General features: G+C 36.8%; 1 protein-coding gene across 2 annotated transcripts in view; it reads right to left on the reverse strand.

Moving 5' to 3' along the window:
• The window catches only part of HMCN1 (hemicentin 1), a 253,333-nt gene that overhangs the window by 10,924 nt on the left and 221,079 nt on the right, over positions 1-21,330 (reverse strand). For both annotated transcript variants that reach the window (XM_087930424.1, XM_026703203.2), the window contains exons 84-100: positions 19,885-20,019; positions 19,282-19,472; positions 18,259-18,340; positions 16,969-17,238; positions 15,050-15,220; positions 14,464-14,634; positions 13,156-13,326; positions 11,937-12,107; positions 11,481-11,651; positions 10,417-10,587; positions 7,397-7,546; positions 6,703-6,840; positions 5,984-6,105; positions 3,283-3,520; positions 2,328-2,390; positions 1,673-1,792; positions 1,110-1,244 (exon numbers count right to left, since the gene is read on the reverse strand). In XM_087930424.1, coding sequence (XP_087786550.1) covers positions 1,110-1,244; positions 1,673-1,792; positions 2,328-2,390; positions 3,283-3,520; positions 5,984-6,105; positions 6,703-6,840; positions 7,397-7,546; positions 10,417-10,587; positions 11,481-11,651; positions 11,937-12,107; positions 13,156-13,326; positions 14,464-14,634; positions 15,050-15,220; positions 16,969-17,238; positions 18,259-18,340; positions 19,282-19,472; positions 19,885-20,019 — 2,670 coding nt within the window. The remainder of the gene's footprint in view (positions 1-1,109; positions 1,245-1,672; positions 1,793-2,327; positions 2,391-3,282; positions 3,521-5,983; positions 6,106-6,702; positions 6,841-7,396; positions 7,547-10,416; positions 10,588-11,480; positions 11,652-11,936; positions 12,108-13,155; positions 13,327-14,463; positions 14,635-15,049; positions 15,221-16,968; positions 17,239-18,258; positions 18,341-19,281; positions 19,473-19,884; positions 20,020-21,330) is intronic.

Consider the following 21,330-nt stretch of genomic DNA (forward strand, 5'->3'; position numbering starts at 1 on the left):
ATTCCTTAAAGTTATAGACAAGATCTAGCCAACTGATGATCTGTATTAAATGGGTACTAGATTATAATCAATAAAATTCAAGGGGGAGACTGGACTGGGATCACTTGTAGGAACATAATGACTTCAGTCTGATTCCTCTTTTGACTCCAACCCCAGGCTCTGCTCCTTCTCATAATTAATAGGATTAGCACACTCATGCATTAAATCTGGGGATGGAAGTAGTAATCCACTTCAAACAGTGCTAGTTAGGCCATAGAAGACATTAGATGTCTAGTCTGTCCTCTGGCTGAGGCCAAAATCCATCTCTGAATGGAGGGTAGAGGGCAGACTCACAACAGTCTAAAGCAGCGGTGGGATTCAATTTTTTTTACTACTGGTTCTGTGGGTGTAACTTGGTGGGTGTGGCAGGGGAAGGATACTGTACAATCTCCAGTCAGAGGTGGCATTTGCCGGTTTTCTAAACTACTCAAAATTTCCGCTACCAGTTCTCCAGAACCTGCCTCTCGTCTAAAGTGGCCAACAGAAGCTGTGCAGATCCTGTTCCCTGGCCTCATCAGCAACCACATTATTGTTGGAATATGCTAGATGATGTCCATAGCCAAACTTTTAGTGGAAAAAGAGAAAAAATACTATTTTTCTAAAAACAACCTTAAACCCCCTCAGCTGTGAGTTGGAAATGAGACAATGCTATGAATGGTATAAAATTCAATTACTGAATCATGTTTGTGCCTCAGGGACATAATCATTAGCCTAAAACTTTTCCTAAGTAGTAGCTTATTCATGGATGGCAGCCCCAACAGTAAATGCTTTGAAATTGAAGGCCAGAAATGTCCCATGGGAATGATGCTATGTAATGTAATGATTGCTGAAAGATCAGTTCAATGCAGTTAATAAGGCACAAGTTGAAGACGCGTGATTGAAATCAGAAAGTTACCTGCATATATTATCCCTAGCTCATCTGAATGGAAGACTATTAATAATATTGGTTACTTGGAAATTATAAAAAAATACCTTACTATTCTAGGGAACAATTTATCCCCATGAAAGTATTATTTAATGAAGCATTACACTTTAATGAAAGTGCTTGGTGTATATAGTCATTTCCATACCTTGGCAGTTCAATCCATCTGGTGTTCTTCTAAAACCAATCCCACATTGAACCACACAGTGATATGAGCCAATAATGTTCTCACAATCTTGGCCAGCCAAGCATGAATGCCTCCCTAAGGTACACTCATCAATATCTGCATTAAATAGCAATACAAAAGTATAATATAGTTCAAATGGCAATACAGGCTCGGTTGAAGCATAGACATATTTCAATATATCATCATGGAAGAAGCAGCATTCATTTTCTCAGGAAAAGATAGTATACAGAAGAAGCCCAAAAGGGCATAATCCAAAAAATATATTGCAGCTTATCAGCTATTGTGCTACCCTCTGGGCTTAGAGATAAGCCATTTTATTCTTTTTCAATCTATGGCTCCTTTAATCTTCATTGTTGTTTGAGTCCCCAATTCCCTAATTAAGAAAAACTGCCAGCCACAAATAATTGCTCATGAGGTAGAACTGGACTAGTGAAGTTATGGTCTCACCCTCCTTGGTCTCTCCTAGGGAGAGATTTCAGGGACACTGATTGCCTTCCAAGAGATTTTCAGAAAATGATGCTTACCTTGACATGCTCTTCCATCTGCTGATATAGTAAGACCCTTGGGACAGGAGCAGTAATAGGTTCCTACAACATTGTGACATATATGGGAACATGGTTTCTGAGTTGTACACTCATCTTCATCTAATAGGGAAAAACAGAATAATTAACAGATAGCTAAGTACTTAAGAGTACAATCTGTAGCCCAACAGCTGCATGGAGTCTGCTAAAGGCTTTATCTTTCACATCCCCAGATTCTATTCCCCACAAGAAGAAATCCCCACAATGCTAGCAGCCTTACAATAATAGTAAGGAAAAGAAGCCAGGAACTATTATATGCTGTTTGAATTCACTCATTACCAAGCAGAAAAGACAAAAACCTTAAATTCGGTTTTATTTAAAATAACATGTTATATTCTAAAGCACATCATAAAAGCTAGTTTCAGAATTTCAGGTATACCTGCCAGTTTATTTCCTCAGGCAATTTTGGATTTTTCCACCACTGAAAATAACCCTTAAAAAAAAGTAAATAAACATCTGGAAGGACATTTATACCAACAGTACTTTACTATCTTTTTGTTTTGATAACTGAAAGGGGGAAAAACAGTCCATGAAAGAGGAAGGAGAATATATGGTGTACTGCAATTTTGGCAATGGTCAGATTCGTGGATTCTCTCACCTGAACAGTAAGGACCAGAAGAATCCAAACTAAACCCATTAGGGCACTGGTTGCTGTGATCTCCTGTGGAAGAAGGGAATGGCTAATCAGATTGATACAAGTTATTACTCTTATCTTTCAGAAGACAGCCACTTCAAAGATGGAAGGCACTTTTTTTATTATTCCTGGGGTAAGAAATAGAACTGATGGATGAAATGGCTTGGAAACAGATTTTAACTACTGTAATCATAATGACAAAACAGTTCTTGACAATGGAGCAGATTGCAGTGAAAAATGACAGGTTCTTCTTTACTGGAGGTATTTCATTAGAGGCTAAACTGCTGTCTATCAAGGTTACCAAATTTATGTTGTAAATTCTCTGTTGAGAAGTCAGTTGGGCTAGTGGAATTTCATTTTTTTTCTATTATGGGAGCCCTTAATAGACTTGCTGTGCATCTTAGTTCAAAAAGTTTCTATTCAGAACTAAAATATTTACCCAAAAAGTACATGATGTATCTCTATGAATCACACTTTAAAAAATAAGTCCAAAATAACATTTGTATTCAAGGTGACTATAAGAAAAGAACATCACCCCATCACATCATGTTGGTACTCAATTGCTCAGATGTAACCAAAATTGCCAGGATGGATTAGGTCATAACTTCTCAAAGGATGGTTGTATCTTGAAAAAAAATTATTTACAAAATAAGCAAAAGGTAAGATAATAAAACTTTTATGAGTGCATGATTACTGACAAACATTTCTAAGTCTGTGTGCAACCATTACAAAGGTTTTTTTATTTGACTTGGTCCTTATTTAGATAAATATAATTATATTAAACTTTAGCATATAGATGCCTTCATTTTACTGACTTTTTTACATGTGATCTGACCTAAATTATAAAGAAGGAAAAGGACAAAACATATTTTTTAAAAATAAATATAAAGTGTGTAACTACCTTCCTCAAAATTCATACCTTTTATAATGGAGGCAGCTATTTTAAAAGTCAGAGCTTCTTCATGTGTGTTGTATTCTGTTTTAATAGAAGAGGCTTGAAGTGTTTCAACCAGGAAAGGCATTTTCCCAAGATTTTGATCGTAAGTAATAGTATGGTTCCAAGTGTATGGTAAACTGACGCCATCTACGCTAAAAAGCCGAGTGGAGTAAGCATACAGATGACCAGGGCCTGTTTGAATGTAATCTTCTGTATAATCCTAGAATGAACATCACAGCTTTAAACTGAAGAAACTGCAAACAGAATTCTCCTTATTCAGCATGCAAAAATTCACAATCATTTACAGTTAAAGAAGAATTGCTATCTAAAATTTCAAATGATACTTATGTAGATATATGGTTTAATAAATTGGTGAAATTGGTCTTGATACCAATTACTTGTTTTCCAAAGGAATGACATCAGTGCTTTATGCTTAGTGCAGGAATTAATGGCAAAAGCCAAAGTTCCATGTTTACTTCTGGCTTTTGGAATAAACTAGAAATGAACTTTAAGGCACCAGGCTAAAAATTGGGAGGCTGTGGGTTTTAGCCCTTTCTTACGCACAAAGCCAGCTGGGTGACTTTGGGCCAGCCACATTCTCGCCTTCTGAGGAAGTAGGCAAGGGCAAAACCACTTGTGTGTGTGTGTGGGGCGGGGGATAACTTGCCAAGAAAGCAGGGATTAGTCCAGATAGTCACCAAATTTGTCTTTACATTTGAAAATATCCAGTTTCTTTGCTCTTATTGTCCTGCGATGGAACATTGACAAAAAGATAAACTAAGGAAAAAGAATCAGCACCACCTTGAGGGAAATCAATAAGCAGAAGATGACCTACAATAAGGAACATGTATATTTTCTTTAAAAAGAAGAAAGAACACTATCTGGTGCTTTGACACCCAAGCCCCAAAACAATTCTCGAAGATTTATTTATCGTTTCACAGGAGCCAGTGTTCCAGCAACATAATATGACACCAGTGATTTATTTATTCCCACTGGTTGGTTCTTGTTTGGACAGTAACCAGTTCTTTGTGCTAGACCAGTGGTAGTCAACCTGGTCCCTACCATCCACTAGTGGGCGTTCCAGCTTTCATGGTGGGTGATAGGGGTTTTGTCCCCTACTTTATAAATCACCATTACCGTGGAACCGGTGGGCGGTTAGAGAAAATTTTACTACTAACAGATACAAAAGTGGGCGGTAGGTATAAAAAGCTTGACTACCCCTGTGCTAGACTATTAAACCACATCTCCAGAAGGCAGAAATGTTCTTGGTCACATGAGGAGTCAGATACTTCAGCACCTCCCTCTGCTGGAAATAAAGAAGTATAGGTAATTTTAAAAAATTAAGAACAGAACTTGGAAGAAACCTAAGGAAAGAGAATGGCAAAGGGCTTTTATCATCCACACAACATCCACAAAACTTCTGATTAATGCAGGATCTCTTCAAGGCTAAAAAGAGCCATATAATTGAAGTAGATGAACATTTGATTCAGGAGGTTACTATTTCTATAGAAATAGGCATAAGGTTCAGAGAGAAATATTGTACTAGTGTACTAGATGTACTAGAAATCCATAAGCTTGGAGAATGAACCTTCACCCTAACTAGATTTCATTTCTGATTTTTGAGACTTTAGCACTACACTCTATCTCATGTTCTTATTTATCTGTGCAAATTACAGAAGTGTACTTCAGGCTGTGTTCATGATTTTTAGAATGCATACATCAATGTTTTTCATTACAATTTCTTGAATGTTTTCTTTTTAAATAAGTTATGTGTTGTATCATTGTGATGTACAGAACTAGATAATTTATTTCTTCAACACTCAGTGTTTGGGTTTTAATATTTGAAATTAAAAACAATTCTGAATCCTCAAGCGTAAGAAAGGGCTAAAACCCACAGCCTCCCAATAATGCAATACTGAAGGTGTCACCATGGAAACTAGGTCCAATTTTTCAGTTTTATTTTTTTTAATTGCCAAAAAAGCAGCCCTAGGAATGACTACTGTATCTCTCATACACATCAGAATTAGGGAAGGGATGCCAAGTGAGATGTCCCATTCCCCAAAAGGATTGGTGGTAACAGAAGGAATTATCAAGTTTGCTATTCAAAGGAAAAGGTGGGGCCCAGAGGGGCCCAGTATGAAGGCCCAGGGGGATTCTGGGAGAAGAAGTTTTGAACCCACTACTCTGCAGGTTCAGAGTTTTAATACAGTACCTATTTTAGAATAATATCTAAAATAAAAGTTATGTGCACCAAAATCCATTCATGCATAACCTCTGAAACATCTTTTTCTCTAGAAGTAAACTTCATCAGTAAATAAGAAACAAATAGACTTTATAGGATGAGAGAGACTCAATGGCTGCTAGATAAAGCAACTGATAAAGAGAAGCACCAATGTAGGCATATCTTTAGAATGGAAGCAATCCACCATATAAAAGAATGTTTATTATGCATTATATTCATTAAATAATTTTCATTAAATGCATGATTTGGCATTTCTAAACACAATATTTTGTTGCCTGATCAGTTTTTGGCAGTGATTCTAAGACATTTTAGACAATTATCTGAATGTGTGTGTGTGTGTGGTGTGTGTGTGTGTGTGTGTGATGGTTGAATATGGCTGAATACTATATATAGCAAAGAATCTTAATTTATACTTATGATTGCAGTGATGTCTTGACTTACTTTTACATGAACATCATCTGTTGACTGTAGCTGTGGTATATGGCCACTGATGACAACATCCAAGAGTAAAGAACCATCTGAATCCAAACCACGGGCAACATGATTCATTCGTACTAGCTCCCCTATGAATTTCAACAATAGTACTGATGAGTGAATGATGTGAGCCTGGGGTATATTTTCATAAGACACCTTAAGTGTGAAATGAATTGACATGAACTATTTAGTCTAGAACTAAATATCTGTAAAAATGAATTTCTTTAGATACGTATTTGCTAATGATTACAGAATGGCTTCTACCCAAAACTACCACCATCATATTTATTAAAACATTAAACAAATGAGAGGCAGCTATTAATGTCTTTCTGCCTCTTGACAATTTGCACAAATCTAACAATTTCCACTTTATTGTAATTGTTTCATACTTTTCATACTAGTTTGTGGATTCTTTTTTAAAACCATGAATTAAAAGCTGCACACATTTTATTGTACATTTTAATATGCATATTTTAAAACATAGTTTCTCTTAGTGTACAGATTTTGTATACATTTGTTGTTTGGAAACTACAAAGCCACATTGGGCTATCAAGGTGTTACTGCCATTGGGTTCATTCTGTAAGTTCACTTCTTCATGGACTCATACAAATTAATTACAAACACTTCTAAAAGAAAATGTTTTGGATCTTATGCAAAAGAAATACCTGTATCCTAGTTTTACTAACCAGTCGCAAATTCTACTTGTGTTTCCCGCTTGAAAATTGCACTGGTGAGTGAAAAGCCATTCACAGCTGCTCCAATTTCCTTGGCTGTTATCCAATAAATAGGACTCAGAATAGAAACCAGCACTCTCATTACAGGACCTTTAGGAGGAAAAACATATTTTTAGATGTTTAGAAGCATAGCATCTTTTTGATATTTGTAATTTTTGGGAAACATTTTTCTTAATCACATCCTAGAAGCAATTGCCTCTCACATTTAGCTGACAAAACCTGAAGATCATGGATATTTTTTTCTTTGTTCTTGACAGCCATAAATAATTTATGAAAAAGCATAGAACAAGTCAACATTATAAAGAATATAAGCACAAGGATCTCAATGTGTTTGCCTGCTTTCTGATTTTCCCATACTGCTATCGAATGTCCTGATGGCCTTCTACATAGACAGAATGCCGTTTGAAACCTACATAGGCCCTCAAGGGTCTGAACTAGTCTTGTGCTATGCCATTTTCTTAAATGCTTCTATGCTCCTGGAAAAAATAAGATGTGCTCTGTACTTGTGAAACCTTGATGATATCTAATGTTGTAGCCATGATAAACATAAACCTTTCATGTTGATTTATAATATTACAACTAAAACAAATGGTGTATATCTGATACGTTAAATAAAATAATTAATGCATAAAAGAAACAGCTGTACCAAGATTCCAAGGGATATTTGTAATTTTGGCTTCTAGGCTTGTAATATCCTCATCTGGACCATCTGTTACGGTAGCATTCAGGAAAGCGATTCCGAATTCAACATCATTAATATGTCCAATGACACTTCCTCTTGCATGTGAGGGTCCACCTGTGCGGGAAAGAAAAGGAAAGCAAAGAAAGCAGTTTTCTCTAAAACATATAACTAAATTCTAGAATTCATACTGATGATGGTAAAACAAAACAGCAACTAGACAAATGGAGAGAATTGCTATCATTGGTTAAGAAAATAATGTCAAGAAGCATACGCATCTCAGTGGCTTGATGTTAGTGCAGTGTTTCCCAAACTTGGCAACTTTAAGATATCTGGACTTCAAGTCCCAGAATTCCCCAGCCAGCTTGAGGTTGAGAAACACTGTATTAGTCCATTTATGGATTTCCCATACATATCACAAATGCTGGATAAGAGAACCATTTTTTTAACTGTATGTCTCCTTGTGTTTGATAATATGCCTGTCTGGGAAAACTCTTATACTGAAATAGAATATTTTTAAAAAATAAAATCATATATGGGTTTGGGTGTCAAGTGCTGGTGTGAGCCCACAGTCCTTTCTTTGTTAGAGAACCATAAAATTAAATTGCACATCTATCAGACTTAATCATTCTACCCGATCGGGTGCCCGGAGTGGGATATCATTTTATGAGGTGCAAAGTCCTGTAGGTGAAAAATTATTCTTGTTTAACACTGCTTGTTAGTTCCAACATAACAAAATGTGGCAGGAAGGAAAGTAGAGTAAGCTCCTAAAGGAATTCAGACAGGGTTTATGCCATTATTTGAGTAGGAAATTAGCCAAACCACCAGAGTATATTAATCATTCTGACAAGTGAAACCACTTTGTGTTCTTCTGTTGCATTTGAGGAAAAAACATTCCAAGTATTGGCCACAAAAGAGACATCTCTGTTTTTTCAAACCTCATCAGATTTTTGTAAATTTGTGTTTACAAATTTACAAGTTTCAGGGGGATCAACAAGCAACTTCACTTGGATTACACAGCATTTTAATAACTTTCTAACACTTAAGAAACTTTCTGTATGGCTCTAATAAAAAAGAAATAATAAATAACTTTTAGTTTGCAAAAATTTTCCAGGAACCTTGAATACTTTCCAAATTCTTCTTTGAGTTTAGCTGAACATATTAACCTCAAAAATTGGTTTTTTAGTGAAGCAAAAGATAGCAAATCTGCAGTGAAATAACTAATTCTAAGATTCACTATATCTCTGCTGTCTCTGCTGTAATGCTGCTGCAAATAGTACAAATGGTTATAATACCAGAAAATATCAAGGATTTGCTGCAGTATCAGAAGTCAAGTGCTTTATTGACCTTCTGTTCAGAAGCATAATAAATATCCTGAGTAAATCTATCTGAGTCAGCAATATAACACAGGAAGCCCTCATTTAATAACCACAATCAGGACTAGCAACTTAATTGAAAATCAAAATGAAAAGGTCATGAATATTGGTCACAAAATTACTTTTAAATGGTCGCTAAATGATACAGTAGCTAAATAAGGACTACTTGCATTTGCTGCTGGTTATCAAGTAACCATAGTTAGCCAGATTAAAAGAAAGCCTCAGAATTTGGGCCTCCAACAACCTTGCTTTCCTTGCCTCTTCAGCATGCTTTGGTGCAAGCTGAAAACTGAAGAAAAAAAGAGGAAAGAATTGGAGCCAGTAAAGATGTTAAGAAAGATAGAAGCTATTTGTATGTGGAATTCATTAGGAGAGAGAAAAAGAGCAACCCAGAATGAGATATATTACATAGAGGAGAAATAATCTAAAATAATCTAAAGAAAAATGGACGGCGGATGAGTCAATCATATTTTCTGGAAATGTGTGTGAGAGGGAGGGGATTTACTGATCCTGAACAAGAAAAAACATACACTTGATCCTCATTATTCACAGATTCCATGTTTGTGAATTCACCTCCTCGCTAAAATTTATTTGTAATCCCCAGGAGCAATCACACATGATTTGCTAATTCGATGTTTGTGGCAATTTTGTAGAACATATGTGAGAAGTGAGACTCAAATGTGCACTGAAAGTTTGTGTTTGGGGCATCAGATTTTATATATAAAATACATTATCTGCAAAACTCTTTCCGTTGTTGGCTTTGCCCACTATGGCAGCTTTATATGAATCTTTATTTTTCTATTTATCTTTCTATTTTTCAGAATTCTTAAGGTGTCAATGGTTCAACATTTTGGCAGCTTTGACAAAACTTAATACTTTCTACCCTATTTGTCTTCAGATAAAGGATGCTAGCTGTGTGCTTTTCTTAGCTATAGTCGCTAGCTGTGGACTTTTCTTAGCTATTCTCATTCCCTTTTTATGTTGTCATTTGAACATCAAATTCAAGAAACAGTAAGTATGGCTGATGCTGTATTCTTTCTTCCCTCGGCATCTAAAAGAGGAACACACTAAGTGTTTTCCAATCTGTATTAATGTGCAAGATGATTTTTTGGGGTGGGGTGGGGGGGTGGTTAGAAAATATTACAAGAAAGATAATGGAAATAAACAATGCAGTTGCACCAGCTCTGCATTATTTAGAATCTAGTTCAGCTCTTAAAGACCTAAATAGCAAAGGATTTACATTACAAATGTCAACATGTATCATTATACCATTATAATAGTGTTAAATTCATTCAGTGGATAGACAGGATCAGCATTCATTAGAATAAAAGACAAAAATTGGACAATAGTATCTTGCATCTTAAGTTATTGCCTTAGGAGAAACTTTTACATTTCCTTTTAAAACTGTTGCAATTCCAGTAATCATTAACCTCTCTACCTTATGCTGTTTAAATCCAAGAGTAAAGATTCATTAAAGCAGATTAGGATTCGGAATATGCTTTCTTCCTGTTTGGAAAGTAATACCAATAACGAGTTGTGAGTTGCCCGTAACATAAAATGCTTCTCCTTCCCTCTAGCATTTGAGACATAAACTTGGGTATGCACAGGTACCTGGACAAGCCTGAATGTTACACCTGGATATTTGAGTTTTATCTCCAGGACAAGGACGTCCATTGTTAGAGACAGGTGGATTGCTGCACAATCGTGATCGGATCTTTTCCCCTGCTCCACAAGTTGCTGAGCATGTACTCCAAGGCTGCCATGGACCCCAGTTTCCATCCACTGCAAACCAATACAGAAGTAACATAAAAAAATAACAATGTTTCATTAATGCTTCTCAAGAGTTTGGGAGGGTTTTTTGCGTAATGACAAATGCAACTATTATAATACAATTATTATATAAAAACTGAAAATATTACTGTTACTGCTAATCATGCATAAATGAATGAAAGGTCTATCAATAGTTAAAAGGGAGATGAAGGGAGATCACATAAAATCTGTGATTGAAATAGAGCAGGCTAGAGCAAGAATAGGCAAGGAGAGGAAGTTGGGGAATGGAATAGAGATCCCTCACTTATACTGTATATAGTTCAGGACCTCTACTCACAATCTTTAATATCTATTTCACAACATACTAAAATTGCATGCGCATTCACACATCTATTTTGTGTAGTAAAATAGCAATAAAGAAGATGGATGATGGATGTTTGCAAGTTAAGAAATAGGTACAGCAGGTCAGTCTCTTCAAAAATGTGTTGATCTCATTCATTCCCAAAGTAGATCAACTGAGTGGATTTTATACATCCCTTAATTTTTTTCTTCAATCAGAGTCTGGGATGCAAAATGCCTCCATGCTATATAAAGCAAAATAGTCAATTCAAAGAGGGCTTAGCACCTCAGTCTCTGTTCCTCTTTGCACCATTATTTTGGTTGGGAACAGAGCTACACTGCAGTAATATGTAGATTGGTACAAAAGAAGTAACAACCAATAGCTCATTCACAGATATCCATCATAACTTGTGATGAATTTTTATCCCTATGAATGTGCAGAGTCATTGACCTAGGTCTTCAGTTCCAGTATGTTTCTATTGTTATTGTTAGAAATAACCTCATTGTTTTGCATACATCTAGAATATTATGTTTCCAGTCCAGCTGTCTATCTCAACAAAACTCACCAGGACATAACTCTGCATGACATCTCTGAGTCTGTGTATCAGCCCCTGCACAGGCTCTTCCTCCATTAAGCGGGTGAGGATTGTCACAAGTCCGATATCTTCTCATATGGCCACCATTACATGTTCGACTGCAAATCCCCCAGCTGCTCCATGAGCCCCAGTTTCCATGTCCTTTGGGAACAGGACATTTTTCAAATCAGTATTTTTTCTTTATACCGAAAGGCACAGGAATTAATAACAATAAAAAGAATGTATCAATGGTATGCCTATTGTCAGCCTATTGTTAAAATAAAGACAAGGGAACACTTTGGGAAATAACTATATTGAAATAACTCCTCTGCCCTCCTACCTGGAATGTAATAGGATAGCTCTTCTGGCCAGACTCCGATCTAATGTTTAATCACCCACAAGATGAAATCTTTCTCAGTATATATCAAATTGGTCCAATGCACTTACTGGGGCAGAGGTCAGTGTTGCAAAAGTCAACCTGGAGATCGTTCCCTTCACATCTGAGTCCACCATTCTCTGGGGGTGGGTTTGAGCAATCTCTTGTTCTCTGTTGGGTACCACCTCCACAAGACATAGTGCAGGCACTCCAGCTAGACCAGGAAGTCCATTTTCCATTCACTAGTAAAAGGAAAAGACGTAGCTTTTACATACACACATTCGGATCAGATAATTGCTGTGCAAATTCTGTGTAACTAAATCTGATGTCTAAGAAAGCTACAAATTAGAGCAATTGATTAAGGAGCCAACACAGTATTGCAGACTAACTCATTGCTCACTGCCAGGAGTTCCATTCTCACCAGCTGAAGGTTGACTCAGCCTTCCATCCTTCTGAGGTTGGTAAAATGAGGACCCAACCCAAATTATTGGGGGCAGTATGCTGGCTCTGTAAACCACTTTTGTAAAGCACTATGAAGCAGTATGTAAGTGCTATTGCTATTAAGTTCCAAGCAGTATTTAAGAATATGAATATTCTCTATATGAAGGAAGGCTCACCCTCTTTCATCTTACAAAACCAAACTTTGTATTTGTCATAGACTGCCTGCTACTACTTTGGTTGACTTCATCATCTACAGGAAGAACTGTTAACTGAGAGCCAAGTACTGCTATTAAAGAATAGGGAGGAGAGAGATTAGAACTCTCTTTGTTCAGTAATTTGTTACCCGAGCACATCCCCAGAGGTTTCTTTAAAGAGTTTGCATGCTAAATTTTTCCTTTCCCTTTCCTCGTTCCTTCATCATAAATTCAGTTTAGCCAAACATCTCTTCATTTCTGCCTCACCCTATATTTAAAACTCACCACATTTAAATGAGAACTGGTTCAGTTTAATGTTTAAAGCATCAGGCTAAAAAACGGAAGATCATGAATTCTAGCCCCACCTGTCAGGTTCCAAGTAATGCAATCATCATAAAACAAACTCAGCCTGAATTTAATTTGGTGGTGGGATCATGTAAATTCACTTTGACACCACCTTAAGTACAAAGCCATCTGGGTTACTTTGGTCTAGTAATCTCTTTCCCTCATTTCTAGGAAGGAATCAATGGCAAACCGCTTCCAAAAAGTCCTTGCCAAGAAAACTGCCAGAATCGGATCCAATTGTACAGAATGAAGAAAAAATCAAGTACTTTCTATAAACTCAGATTAAAAGCAAAATATATTTGTAACTTACCCGGACAATTTCTCTCATTGCAAACCTGCATCTGTACGTCAGGCCCATCACAGTTAGAACCATCAAATGATGGAGGAGGATTATTGCATAGCCTTATTCTGTTCTGAGTACCTTTGCCACATGTCTCACTGCAAGGTCCCCATGATAACCAGGAACTCCAGGCACCATTAACTAGAAGCAAACAAAGTTAGTTCAAAAATAAACTGTCAAAACAGAAAACAAAAATACAAATTGGAATGGATCATAGTGGCATATGTGGGAAGGCCATTTGCACAATCAGAGGTGGTATTCAGCTGGTTCGGACAAGTTGTGGCGTATCAGTATCAGAAATTTTGAGTAGTTCAGAGAACTGGCAAATCCCACCTCTGGCTGGCCCCACCCACCCACCTCCGCATTACCTTTCCTATATTACCTTGATTTTTAGCTCAGCTGATTCACGTGGCAGAGTGGATTGCCACGCCCCAGCTGAGCTAAAAAACAGCTCAGCTCACCAGCCTTGTCACAGAGGATGATCCTTGAGCCCTGAGCATGCATGCTCTCATAGAACTGATAGGAAAAAAATTTAGAAACCCACCACTGGGCACAATGGAATTTTGTCCTCTGATTCTCTCCAGAAGCCTAACAGGGGATTCCAAGAATTTTGGAACATACTGTATTAGAAAAGGAAAACTGCCTAAAACTAAACAAGGGCATTTTGAGCTACCACGCCTATTATTGCTTGTACAATTTTAGAGGGAATCAAAGGTCTCATTAAGATGGAAAAGAGAAAAAACTTATAAAGGCAGATGTGTGTTTATTTTTTTAATGATCACAAACTTTGGATCCAACCATTTCACTTTTGGTTTTCTAATAGGAAGTTTTTAATATTATGAATGCATTAACTGCATATAACACTTTTCAGAAAAGAAGTGCTCATGGCAGTTTATAATCTAGTATCTGAAAAATGTAAATTAAGAACAGCAATCCAAAATGAATCAAAAAACAGATTATGGAAACATTGTAGCAGATTAGAGTAAAATCTTCTTAAAACCTTCCTAATTTTCCATTTCCTTAAAACCAATTCCAGGGTTTACTCTGGAACAGACAAGTAGATATTTTTTTACAAATGATTCATTGAGGAAGAAAATGAAATTTTATGTCAAGCATACCACTAAATCAGGGGTGTCAAACTCACGTCTCACGGCATCATCACATGACGTATCGGAACTTTTTTCCCCTTCGCTAAACTGGGCGTGGCCATGGCCAGAGTGTGATGCATCCGGCCCATGGGCTGGGAGTTTGACAGCCCTGCACTAAATCATTTCTCACCTGGGCAGGGTCTTATGTTGCACACCATCAACTCCAGTGCATTGCCTTCACAAGGTCTTCCTCTGTGTTGAGCTGGAGGGTTGCTGCAACTTCTGGTTCTGGTTTTGTTGCCTTGTCCACAGGTTTTAGAGCATTCTTCCCAAGACCCCCATTCTGACCAGCTTCCATCCACTAAACAGCACCCAAAATTTATTTGCAGTTACTCATATGCACTAAAATGATTGATAACTTCATAATTGCAATACTAAAATATTCAATGGATTGGTGGTATAGATTAAATAGCAACACTGGCCATTATTCAGTATTTCTTTAGTACGTCCTCTTGATCAAATCAAAGAAACTAACATAGTTGTGGTTGCTAAGATTGTGAATTTGGAAGAAAGTTCCAAGGACACAAGTGAAATTTCGTTTAAATAACTTCAGCATCAAGAGTGAATACTAGGGGATAACGTAATGTATCAATTATTCATGAGTAATAAAGGAATAATTGCACTGAATCATGGTAGAAGTATCACTTAAGTATTCATGGTGTCAGTTTCAGATTTATAAGATAATCAATGTAAATAAACCAAAGATGAGCATTTACCTGGACACAACCTGCTCTGACAGCTGTGTATTTCATAATCAGGCTCCATACAGCTTCGTCCACCATTAGCAGGAAAGGGATTGTTGCATAGACGAATCCTCCTTTGGACACCTGGGCCACATGTTACACTACACGGTTGCCAGTCAAGCCATTGAGAAAACCCGCCATGAACTGCAATGGAACAAATTGCATTATTTTAGTCAATACTCTTTTTGGTATTCATGCTATTGTCTGCAGTATTTAAAAAATCAAAAGGTTGACCTGCCATTAGTCTACAACAAGGCTCTTCAAATTTGGCAAGTTTAAGACTTGTGGACTTCAATTCCCAGAATTCCTGAGCTAACATGACTGGAGGAAGCATTCTGGGAATTGAAGTCCACAAGTCTTAAAGTTGTCAAGTTTGAAGACCCCTGGTCTACAAGAATGTTGTTGTAAAGTATAACAACTAAATATTGAATAAAGACTTGGCTGGAAGTGATTCAGAAAATATAGAAATTGTTGTTCTTGGCTTTTCTTTTTTAAGAAGAGAAATCAGAAAAAAATCTCCTTTTCATTATCTTATCACAAACTAAAAATGGCCTACAGGCTTGCCTCCAATCTCTGAAGTTATTATTCCAGCTACATAATTAAAGTAGTTGGATAGATCTTTATAGAAATGGCTAGTTTATATTACTATGAAAAAACAAAAAATTGAGGTTTAATGTTAATGCTTTAATTTACTGCAACAGAGGGAGTCGGAAGTCAATGCTTCTTTTTCTCTTTCCCAATCCTTCCCCACTTTTATTCCCTCCTCTTTCCCGCCACTGCTTCCTTATTTACTTTTGTATTTTTTGTCTTATCTTATAACTCAATAAAAGGAAAAAAATTATAATAGTTTGACCTAATGGATGGATTAAAGTATGCCTACTAACTTCTTTTTTATGGATGTTTTGAACAGGCTGATAAGATAGGAAGGAAGATAAAAATGGTCATAAATAATACTGGGGCCTTTACATATCAAGAACAACAAAAACTAAAAGAGAAAATAATGGCATAACTAATTTTTTTGTATTCATTTACTGTACTTATTATGGAATTCATTCCATAGATTCTGACCAGTTCACAATATGACTTCTACTTCTTTACTTCCTCTTTTATCACTTCGAGTGTTAAGGGATAACAATATGATAGAGAAATAATTTAAAATGTCCCCCCAAAACTGGCATTCTAGTTCAACCTTATCTTTAAAAGGCCAGAATATCTGCAAATGTGTTCTACAGCATTGGAGCAACCATACCAAAAGCCTGCCTCCAAGTCCAGGTTTTTCTTACTTCTAGGGAAAGCATTGGGACCTTAAGTATTCCCTGTCTCAATGTCAAGGAAGGATCGTTTTGAAGGATTCAGCCCTTAATCCAACATTATCCTGTTTCCCAAGCCTCTGATAATTGAGGTACATTTAGCCTGAATTAAAATTGGTGGCACTGTTCACTCTTATTCTTCACTCTTCACTCTTACACTTTATTGTCTCTAGAGCATGCACAAGGAAGAATGGCATGTCCTTAGAAACCATACCTTATGAATGACTGAGGGCAGCTTGTAGAACCTCTGCATCTAGCATACATTCAGATATATCAAAAAGCATTTGCCTTCCTGTACTTCCCATGTAAGTTGAATTTAAAGAGTGATGCAGAGATGTAAAATTAATCTTTTCCAGTAAGTACAAATTTAGATCTTATAGGAGACTTTCAGGTTTCAATTAATGTTATTTCTAAAAGCACAGCAACACTTCCCTCTACCGACAAGAGCATGTCTCAGTAGACAACTTTTCTGAGTAAGAGATATAAATATAGTGACATCTTTTTATTGCTTTTTTACTTAAAATGAAGGTTGATTAACTACAAAGAGCTTCTCATTACCCTAATCCAAGCCTCAACACTAACCCTGGACAATGAATGGCACTTTGACAAGGACAGAACCCATAAGGTTCCTAGCGACGCATTCATATTCAGAAGTATCCTCTTTATGAGCAACTGAAATACGCAAGGAGCCATTCGTCAAAACAGTCATTCGGTCTTGATTCAGAAGAGGCCAGCCTTGACGAGACCATTCAATAGTTGGACGAGGTTCTCCTTCTGCTTGGCAGTTCAGCACTGCTGTAGTTCCAGCATCAACGATGATTTCTACTGGTTCGGTTTTAATAACAGGTGCACCTAAGAGAAATAAAATATTCCTGGGTTGGCTGGGATTCTGTGATAAATCGGTAAAAGCAGAGCTCTCTCCTTTTTAACACTTCTCCGTAGTCTGTTCAATACTATAATGCAGCACTATTTCAATTTGTCTTATTTAAATAGTTCCATAGTTTACGCATTTTCATTTACTGTCCTATTTCCATTTTTTTTAATGGTTGTAAGTGGCAGGCATTTTTGCTATTGCACCAAATCCAGCCTGAAGTAAGTAAGGGACTGTGAGTAAGGGGTGGGCAATCCACTGCTGGCATCTGCAACCTTTTTATGCCTCAGGGATAAAAAGCCTCCAGAGGTTACTTTGCAAAATGTTCAGTAGCAAATTTCTGAATGTTGGAATCTATTTTCTGCTTTTACCAATGGGAAACAAATGAAATCTATACTTCAGGCCCATCACAGTAAGAACCATCAAATGATGGAGGAGGATTATTGCATAGCCTTAAATTCTTTTTTTAAATCAATAACTAGGTTGCAGTATTTAGTAAACTGAAAAGTAATAATATTCTGAACCACAGAACTGGGTCACTTCCAATTCCAGATGCCAAAAGGAATGAATTCTTCAAATATGCTAAGTGAAAATTTTCTCATTTGCGAACACTCTACTGTACCCAAATTCAATTTGATGCCATCCATGTATTTGGCTAAGAATTCCAAACCTCCAGACCCATTTGAAGGCCCCGAGGCTATGGAAACCTACTCCTTGACAAGGAAAAGATGAAGGAAGTAAAATCTGAAACCAAATTCATGTTAGAAAATATATTATTTGAGATTAATTTATGAAGTTGACTATGGGTCACTGACATGATACTAGATCATTAATTCATCTCTTGTTCAGATTATAAAACTGAAGGGAAAGGAGTTGAAGAGAGTATGTATTAAATAAAGAATTTAGTTTGTTTGGAAGCTACCAACATTTACAAGCACATACATTTGGGTACACATTTTATAACTCTTAGGAAATTGTAGGAATATGGGTCTCTAACTTACTATGTAATGTAAGAGTGACACGATGTTCAACCACACCAGCATCATTTGTAGCTATACATATATATTCTGCAGCATCTTCATTCTGAAAAAAACAACAACCCACAGGTTCAGTCTGGGACTGACTATATTAAACAATATCTTCTACATTTGCAGATGTACCCTGTTTCCCCCCCAAATTAAGGCCTATATTAAAACATGCGAAATGGGGGGGAATGGTGCAGGGACTTGCTGTTAGGAAGTACTTTTGTTGCACACCCGGATATGGTGCTGCCTGCATTGACCCTGATATGAAGTGCCCCACCAATGCTGAGGTCAACATCCAAGCCATCGCCGCCCGCCCGCTCGCCTGAAGATGCAAGGGGGGAGGGAAATTAAGTCACCCCCGAAAAGACAGCCTAGCCATTTTTTCGAGGCTCAAAAAAAAAATAAGACCCGGCCTTATTATATGAGAAACACGGTAGGATTTAAGTGAAATTATTCATTGTAGGCAAATATTGTTAATTTCATGATGTAACTTATCTAAAAGGAAACTTCATGTTTACATATGATTCAATTTCCACTGGCTATGTTGACTGAAACTTTTAGTAATCTGGAGTTCAGGCAAGATTGTTTTATAGTGTGCCAATATGGAAGGATAGTCTGACAGGTCAGAAATAAAATAAAGATATTTGTAATACTATGCTACTTGGGAATTCTCTCCACATGTGTTGCAAATATGACTCCCATAATTCCCACCCATAATTCCCATCTTATGCCTTGCATTGGCTGTTGTAATTCTGTTGTATCTAGAAAAGTTTAGGAAAATCTGGCATCATACATGAATACATACATGCACAAATATTTTAGAATATATAGAAAAAGAGCAGTAGTTACAAAAAGGAAAAAGTTCGAGTTGGATTTATATCCCTTAACAGTATCCTAAAGATAAGCGGGATAATCATAGCAAGACATCTTGCTAGTAGGAGATGGGTACTATTATGTTTAATTAAATCCAATTGTTGTATTAGTTCAGTGCTAACTCACTACAGTGCCATGGATGGAAAGGGATCCATTGCTAAGTTGCCTGATTCGATTGCTGATCAAAGTGCCAACTCCTTTTCTGCTCCACTGAATAGTTGGAGGAGGGTCTCCTCTGACTTCACAATTGAGAATGGCATTGCCACCCAAAGGTTCGATCCGACTGGAATGATAATCTCCCATGAATACCGGAGGTTCTGAATTTCAAAATAATAAGTATAAGCAACTAAGTAGAAAACCAAAGTCTGAAGAAACTTGAAGCCCTCAATACTGAGGAAATACTATGTGGATCTGAAACATGATCCATACACACATGTAATAACACATGAGATTTAGCAATCATATTTTTCTAGGCATTTCTGCTATTTTTTCATTGAATCATTTGCACTGTAAGACAATTTGTTGGTTACAATATGTACCCGATTTTATTTTAACCCAAATTAGAAACAGGAATTTTCATTCTACCTATCGATCATAATTAAATACTTTATTTTTGCAAGCTGAATATTTTGTATTGCCATTATTCCTCCTTGCCATACATAATATTGTAGTTAGATGCAATATGAAAGCAGAAATCTTTCAAGGCCAAAATTTATCAGTAATACACACCTTTAACATAAACAGATCCAAAAGCCTTGATAGAACCAACCAGATTTTCTGCCATACACACATAGGTTCCTGAATCTTCCTTAGACACTCTTTCAATAACAAGTTTACTCAGTCCATTTACTCCATCATATTGTGCTAGCCGAACAAGAGAAGTTGAAAAAAATAGACCAACATAAATTAAACATATCTGTAAACTTATTTTACTCATTAAAACATGTTTTAAAGACAAATTGGCTATTTTCTGTTATTGACTTTGTTTCACAGCAAAAAAAGCAAAAACGAAATTTGGAGACAAACAGGAAGCCATATTGCCTTTTTGTCTCGTATTGTGCTCACAATGCTGCTAGTCCTCAACTTACAACCACAATGGAGCCCCAAATGTCTGTTGCTAAGCAGGACAGTTTTAAGTGAGTTTTGCCCCATTTTATGACCTTTCTTACCTGTGATGTTAAGGGAATCACTGCAGTTGTTAAGTTAGGAACGTGGTTATTAAGATAATCTGGCTTCCCCACTGACTTTGCTTGTCAGAAGGTGACGAAAGGTAACCACATAACCCTCGGCTATTTGCCGAGCATCTGAATTTTGATCATGTGACTCTGAGAATGTTGCAAGAGTTGTAAGTGTGAAAAATGGTCACAAGTCGCTTTTTTCAGTGATGTCATAATTTCAAACGGTCACTAAACAAATAGTTGTGAGTTGAGGACTACTTTCCAGTGGTGGTATTCAGCAAGTTCTGACCAGTTCTGGAGAACTGGTAGAGGAAAATTTGAATAGTTTGGAGAACTGGCAAATACCACTTCTGACTGGAGATTTTACAATATACATCCCTTGCCACGCCCACAAAGCCATGGCCACAGAACCGGTAGTAAGAAAATTTTAATCCCACCACTGCTACCTTCCTGTAAATGTTTTATTATGGAACTTTCTGCTGATTGTTTTTCAGCTATTGAACTCCTTCGAGATAATTGTGTCTCTAAACAGAACAGATTGAGGAAACTGAGGCATTTGATAGCTAGAATTAAGGTGCTATTAATTTAATGGCTTTAAGAGTTTGGGTATTTGATGTTTTAGTAATACTTTTTTATGGCTGGGGAGTAAAGGAAAAGAAATGTGTTTCTCTAGTCCCAAAGCTACAGGTTAAACCTAAAAAATAATATACACAAATAAGGCATAGGACCCAGTACCAATGCACTGATGATATTAGCAAGTTTGGCAATAAAACTTATGCAACAAAACCACCAAGCTCAGAGACATCAAGGACAAATATTCTCTGTAAATGTTTTTTATGGGCACGAGGGATTCCTCATGGCCTCTCTCCGTAGCTCACCAGGACAACTTATTTGGCAAATCACACTGCTCACCCGATCAAAAAGAAAGAAAGAAGGAAGGAAGGGAGGGAGGGAGGGTCAGAGTAGAAATAAAACTGATTTGCTTCTCACATCCTTT

The sequence above is a fragment of the Pseudonaja textilis genome, chromosome 3 (genome assembly GCF_049901715.1).
Source record: "Pseudonaja textilis isolate UNSWEBS1 chromosome 3, rPseTex1.2, whole genome shotgun sequence".
NCBI classification, from domain to species: Eukaryota; Metazoa; Chordata; class Lepidosauria; order Squamata; family Elapidae; genus Pseudonaja; species Pseudonaja textilis.